The 7,500-nt window shown below is 42.0% G+C and overlaps 1 protein-coding gene across 1 annotated transcript in view; it reads left to right on the top strand.

Annotated features, from left to right (window-relative positions):
• Nucleotides 1–7,500, top strand: part of numbl (NUMB like endocytic adaptor protein) — a 62,097-nt gene that overhangs the window by 20,822 nt on the left and 33,775 nt on the right. The window contains exon 2 of the mRNA XM_084065070.1: nucleotides 4,254–4,404. Coding sequence (XP_083921196.1) covers nucleotides 4,254–4,404 — 151 coding nt within the window. The remainder of the gene's footprint in view (nucleotides 1–4,253; nucleotides 4,405–7,500) is intronic.

The raw sequence follows: 7,500 nt of genomic DNA, 5'->3' as shown, positions 1-7,500 counted from the left end.
GTCCTGGGAACCTTCGTCAGTGCTATCTCAGGACCGAAACGTTTGCTTTATTCAGGTTTAAAGTTTTCCTTAATTTTTATGCAGTGAGCGAGTCTCTTTCTGCCAGTTTTCCCTTTATAGTCCAGGGGCCAACACTGATATTTTCACAAATTGGTACCACCTAAGGTGACCGTAAAGTTTTTGTATTTTTGTCTTCCTACATGTCTCTAGTTTATATTTTGGTATCATAACCCTTCCAATCTTGTAGCTTAATGCCAGTTATCACTACCTACCGGCTAATGTATCCGGTAGGAGACACAAAGTAGAATCTTTGTGTCTCCTACCGGAAATACACCCGGGCATCAAATTATTGCGACAAAAAAACAAAATATATCCATGTATTCAAGGCTTCATGGGGTGTGCAATTGATAACTTCTCAGATTTTGGTGTATGCAAAAAGACTGCTTTCCATAAGCTTGTAAAAGTTGACCCTCCTTCGGTCTAGGGTGGTCATAGCTGAATGGGTAGAGAAACTTAAAGGAGGAGTTCGCCCAAAAAATGATTTAATTTTCTATCAATTGCACACCCCATGAAGCCTTGAATACATGGATATATTTTGTTTTTTGTCGCAATAATTTGATGCCCGCCTGTATTTCCGGTAGGAGACACAAAGATTCTACTTTGTGTCTCCTACCGGATACATTAGCCGGTAGGTAGTGATAACTGCCATAAGCTACAAGATTGGAAGTGTTATCATACCAAAATATAAACTAGAGACATGCAGCTCTCGCTGCTCCCGCGTACCTATTCTGGGTCGAACATTCAGTGAAAATAGATTAGCAGACGAAAAAACATACAAAGTTGACATTTGGGCTGCCCAACAGTGACGATAAGATGGATATAGAAGAATATGAGATACAGTGCAGAACAATGGGGTGAGAAGGAAGAGTAATTAGAACAATGGAGCAGTACCTGGAGCTTAGTATAGGCCTGAATTAACTTTCAGGATTTGACTGTGTACTGTCCCCAGTGGTGTAAAGTAACTAAGTACACTGCACTTAAGTACAATTTTGAGGTACTTTTACTTCTACTCGACTACATCTCATAGGCAAATATTATACTTTTACTCCACTACAATTATTCGAAAACTTGAGTTACTAGTTACTTTGAAGATTTTGATTATTATTACAAAACATACAGTAGCCACTTCAGCCCTATATAGATTTTGACCATTTGAAAATAGCAGATCTACAAGCTCACAATGCGTCGCGGAATGTGAGCTTGTAGATCGGCTATTTTCAAAATATTTGTATACATTTGAAATCTTGAAATGGGACATTTTGCATAATGCGTACTTTTACTTTTGGTACTTTAAGTACATTTTCAAACCAATACTTTTGTACTTCTACTCAAATACATTTTGAATTCCGGACTTTCACTTGTAGCAGTACTTTCTACATCGCAGTATTGACACTTTAACTTAAGTAAAACATTTGAGTACTTTTTCCACCACTGATATCCTACCTACAAAGAGAGCAAGTGACTGTGGTGGTGATGGGGGAACCAAAACAGTCATTATCATTTTTAAGCAGGTCATGTTTTGTTAGTGTCACATTTCCTCATGCAGCCCGCTGGAAATCAGCATTGCTAATCAAGCAGCCCGGCTTAACTGAATGGTATAATTAAGCCGTAGAGGAGAGAACGTGTGAAGCTGATTGGAGCATCATGTGTCTGTGCGGCAAAATGCAGGGCACGCTTTGTGTACGCGTGTGTGTGTGTGTGTGTGTGTGCAAAGTGTGTAGAAGTTGATCAGAGGATATTAGTGCGTAATGTGCGCGTGCTCGGCGTGGCATTCGTCGCTGAGCGGAAACCTTGTATGTCCAATACATCATTAATGCCCTACTTGATCATACTACAGTATTACACAAAAATATCAAAAGTAGCATATCCACAAGCGACGCATTTGGAGTTTCTACAGTAGATCTGACACTTTTGGTTTTGCTATTTTTGAATTTGAATTCTGAAAAGAAGAAGATTCTTTTTTGGAGGTAATGAAAAGAAGAAGAGTTAGGTTTTAGGTCTTGTCTTAGACAGGTCCTCCTATAATTTGACAAACCTCTGTAGTGGTGCGTGGTGTAGTGGTGAGTGCCAAAATTGGTTCTGCCCGTTTCTCCTCAGTGACTGGAGCTATTGATCAGAATTTGCACACAGCCATTGACCATTGCTATATGTGCACGTAACAGCGAAGCCCGTTTTCCGATTACACAAAACCTCAGCTGTTTATTAGCGCTTTTGTGTTCGCTGGCTCCCGGCGGGTTGCCAGATCATGTGCGCATATCCCCCCACGGGTATGGTCTAGTAGCTTATAATTTAGTAGCAGCTTCAGCGACTCCTTCCTTCACATGGTTAACTGTCCTCTCTACAAGTGTGCCGCCCCGTTTTCACCCTCTCTCATGTGTTGTAATGTATTCCTCGTCTCGTGTCGTGTGCTGAACATAGAAGATCTACAAGCACATAACACGTCGAGTCAGCGACGCGCTATGGGCTTGTAGATCAGCTGTAATATGATAGGGTGGAACTCCTGGGCCACGCCAGCCTGTGATTCGGCCACTATAGGCCGGTATTCAGATGATAGACAAGTCAGTGGGCCAATGTGATGTCTGTCTGTCTGCTCTGTGGGCCGGTGCTACTCAAGGATTGGCCATTTCAGATGAGAGACAAGCCAGTGGGCCAATTACATGAGTTATATACTTTGTGGGCCGCCCGGACCCAAAAGTGGAACAAAAATATTATTATATCAACACGATTTATATAACCCACAGACATTTTTTCAAAAATTGCATATGACGAAGTAGGGCCTTAATTTACAACAAAAAAAAACATGAAAAAGTCGAATTATGGAGATAGGAGTTTTGTGCAGCCGAAAGCGACGCTTCATGGCTGATGATGTTACCTGGAGAGATGAAGAGCTCTCTGTGGGTTTTGTGTTCATTAGCGTTGTGGTTGTAGCACCTGTGAGGGCTGCACAGCCTGGCCCTCATTAAAGGAATCAATGGAGCATCGCCGCGTGTGTGTGTGTGTGTGTGTGTGTGTGTGTGTGTGTGTGTGGGGGGGGGGGGGGGGGGGGGGTATATGAGACAAACTCACCACCCGCCTCGTTAAGAGATGATTGCTGTGTTACGAATGCGATCGACGTGATCGATGATGAGGCACCGTATTGCGGTCCTCAATGCAGTAGTTTTCATAAAATCGGCTTTGTCGGGTGGAAACCTTGTATGTCCAAAACTGTTACTTCTCAGGATTCTAATTCAAACGTAGCGACGGTAGCAGATCTACAAGCTCGAGCTCTATAGGGCTTCCTTTGGGTTCGTTTGGGGAGTATTTTGTACTAGCTGTCTTCCTAAAAAGGTTAAAGGGCAAGACCACTTTGGTAGACCTTGCCATGATGTAACTCCAAAGCTGGACAAGAAATCAAACATAATTGCTCCATTGATTAGAAATTGATATATTCAAAATATGGTCCTCATTGACTTACATTGTATGGTAAAACAGCTCTCAAAGTCACTCTTTTAGCACATAAATGAACACAAACAAAGTTGATTCAGACAATATAGAACATCACCAAACCCAGTACTGTTTTTTTTTTTTAATAAAAATGTTAACTTCCTGTTGATTTTGCTATTTTATTAAGAAGAACACCTGGACTGGATTCGCGGATCCGGATCTTCAAATAGTAAAATCTGCAGGAAGTTACATTTTTTATTAAAAAAGCAAACAGTACTGGGTTTGGTGATGTTCTATATTGTCTGAATCAGCTTTGTTCGTGTTCGTTTACGTGCTTGAAGAGAACAAATTTTGAATTATCAATTTCTAATCAATGGAGCAATTATTTTTGATTTCTTGTCCACCTTTGGAGTTACATCATGGCAAGGTAAATACACAACCCAAACCTCTACCAAAGTGGTCTTGCCCTTTAAAGGGAATCTGTCTGGTGGGATCTATCCTTAATGACCCAGATGTGGGTCCAGTCAGTGATGAGGGTGATAGTGAAGTGCTGGCATGTTTCATAAAGCCTTGGTTTCCTTTGAGAGGTTTAAGACTCCCTTTTGTAGAATATCTGTCAGGAGACTTGACAGATGATGACACTAAAGTCTAACAGTGCTCATCATTATCTCCTCAGGCTTGATTTATACTTTTACCTTTAGAATGTACAACTTACACACAACCTTTCTCCGTTTGCTCAACCGGCGTCCCTTCCTCTCTCTGTCACACAGTACCAGGGAGCACGAGACCCCGGAGATGAACAAGCTTCGTCAGAGCCTGCGGCGGAAGAAGCCCACCTACGTCCCCGAGGCCAGCAGACCCCACCAGTGGCAGGCCGACGAGGAGGCCGTACGCAAGGGCAAATGTAACTTCCCCGTCAGGGTAAGGAGCTAACCTATAATGACTGAATTCATAGTGAATTTATATACTTCACTCGTCGCTTGCCGAAAACAGATTATTTTCAGCATAATGTGACGCTTCGCAATCTCTAAAATTCCGGAAGCCATGCGTGCACAATGCTTATTGGCTCCCTAACACTTTGAAGTGCAGAGTGCAGAGTCTCCGGTAATGGAGACTCAATGGTGACGCTTTGAGTCTCCGCCGGTCATCAAATTATTGGCTAAAATCAAAAAGATCTCATGAATTCAAGGCTTCATGGGGCGTGTAATTGATCGAAAATACATCCTTTTTTGGGTGAACTACTCCTTTAAACCTTGCACCTAAACCCTGATCTCAAGGAGCTAATTATCAGCTAATCCTTAGGAAGCACCTTGCTGTCAATATTGAATCTTAATCCTACCTCGAACACAACCGTAACTATCATTATTTAACTTTTGAGTTTTCCCCCCTTTTTTCCCCCAATTTAGTCGTTATGCGAATTGATTCCCATCCACACCTAAGGCTATTTCTGTGTGTTGTATCCTACTGGCTCACCTAGCCAGTAAGGAGCCCCCACCGGGAGGACATAGAGTCTCCATCCTACTCCTCCCGCCCAAATGGCAGATCTGCAAGCTCCGTGCTATGAGCTTGCAGATCTGCTATTTTTCCCTGGCACAACAAATTTTTTTTTGATGGGGGGGGGGGGGGGGGGGGGGTGGGGGGGGTGGGGTCCGCAGCCAAATAGATATCATTTTGGGGGTTGACATGAAAAGGTTTGAGAACCACTGCCCTAACTAACCTCAATTTTATTTATTTTTTGTCGTTTGACTGAACTAAAGTTTAGTGCTAAAAAAAGGAGAATGACAGGCAGAAAGGCAGCTAGTGGTTCAACTGAGTTCCAGTTATTATATGTTGCTGAATAATAACTGGAACAAGACCAGAATATCTCAATATGGCACACAGCAGGAGACCATTCTCAGTCGCAGGCAAAAAGGCTGCATTAGCATTACGCCATCATCTCCTGATTTTTGATGTCTACGGTAGGCCCTGACGGATGCATTCATGTGGATCCAGATTTCTCGCAGATAAAGGATCTAGCATTGTGCTTTGGTTTTCCTTGGGAAAAACACACGGGCTTCCCTCCAAATATTATGACACAACAGGAATTGATCGGCCAAAACTAAAATAGGCCCCTCGACAAGTTTATTTGTTCAGCGGATACACCCAAAAATAGAGAAAAATGCACAGTTCCTTCACCCGATATCTAGACTTATATATAGACTTTTAGAGCCGAGGAGGTGCTGGAGCTGAAAAATATCAGCTCTTGCACGATCTTGCTCACAAATCTGAGCAAGATTTTTTTCGGTGGATACGTCGAAAATGTCTCAAGACGAGAACAACATTTCTCCTGACATGATGCTGCAGTCAGTGATGCCATGTCCGCTTATTACAAGTATCTTTGGGCTTGTTTTTCTGACCCATTTAGACCTGAGGCCGATTCTAAAAACGCCTTCTAAAACCTAACCTAAGTTTTCTGAAAACGTTCAAATTCTTACTCAAAAAATAGATTAAAAATGATGTTGCTATATGTATAGCAACAGCTAATGAGACACAGAGGTGGCTCCCGGATTGAAAAGTATAACAACGTATAGGTTACAACAAGTCTAAATGGATTACGTCGCTTGTTAGTTGTAGGTTGTGTTTTTTTTGGGGGGGGGGGGCTTGTTTCTAAAGTGTTGTTCAAACCAGTGGTTCTCAAACATTTTCATGTCAAGGACCCCCAAATGAATATGTATTTAGTAGTCCGCGGACAAATACAAAAAAAAAAAAAAATATGTGTTGTTAATGTTTAAAAAAATATTGCACATTTTTCACCTTTTTAAAATATTTCTTTTGAAAATAGCAGATCTACAAGCTCACAACGTGTCGCGATGCGAAGCTTGTAGATCTGCTATTTTCAAATAACCGATGTACACGTATAGGTTTAAAGTGCTCTTTTCGCCTATAGGTAGCTTCTTTTGGGCTAGTTTTCATAGACCTGGTTGCTTGTTTCTCTCGCTAAATCTGGCAACACTGGCTGCAGTGCCTTTTTTTGGGGGGGGGGGGTAACAAATTCTCCTGACATGCTGCAGTGACTTTTTTTTTTTTTTTCGGCATCAAGCAGCCCTGTTTTTGCTGATTACATTTGGATCACTTAGCCAGAGAGAGCGAGAGAATGTGAAAGTGTGAGAGAGAAGAGAGAAACAGGAGGAGAAGAGAAGAATGAGGCAGGGATAGATGGAGCGTGGCAGGAACTGCCGTTGCTTCACAAAGTTAGCAGTGAAATGGCTCAAAATGGAAGACTCTCTCTCTGTCTCTCATTCTCTCTCTCTCGCTCTTTCTCTCAGAGGAATAGTGTGACTCACGACTCATGAACCATCTATAGCAGAGGCTCTCAAACCTTTTTGTGCCAAGGACCCCCAAATTCATATGTATTTGGCCACGTACCCCCATTTGATTTTTTTTTGTGCCAGGGACCCCCAGAAGAGAAGATTTGTGTTAAAAAAATGTGAAATTTTCCAATACTTCCAATAAAACATATTATGTATATTCAAAAATAGCAGATGTATAAGCTCGCAGCGTGGCACAAAGTCCAGGGCTGTGAGCTTGTATATCTGCTATTTTTGAACAGCCACATTTTACTGGGGACCCCCTGGGGTGGGGGGGAGACCCAGGAGGCTTCAGGGTGGCTTTTCCTGGCTTTCGTGATGTCAAAGTGTCATTAAAAAAGACAGTGACACTGAAACCCCAGAGCTGCTTCCGATAACAGGTTCTTGCCTTGCATGATTGATTTCCTCCGCCATCGGAGTGTGAACGTGTGTGCTAGCGGGTGAATGTAACAGCACTTTGCAGAACATTAATAGTGCCACATGGGTGCAGTGGTGTAAAGTCACTAAGTACATTTACTCAAGTACTGTACTTAAGTACAATTTTGAGGTACTTTTACTTTACTGGAGTAGTTTCAATTGTCTATACTTTTACTTCTACTCCACTACATCTCAGAGGCAAATATTGTACTTTTACTCCATTACAATTATTTGAAAACTTTAGTTACTAGTT

The sequence above is a fragment of the Gymnoscopelus microlampas genome (assembly GCF_963454915.1).
Source record: "Gymnoscopelus microlampas genome assembly, chromosome: 8".
Taxonomy (NCBI): domain Eukaryota; kingdom Metazoa; phylum Chordata; class Actinopteri; order Myctophiformes; family Myctophidae; genus Gymnoscopelus; species Gymnoscopelus microlampas.
The sequence above is the reverse complement of the archived record's forward strand: the minus strand, read 5'-3'. Positions and strand labels throughout refer to the sequence as shown.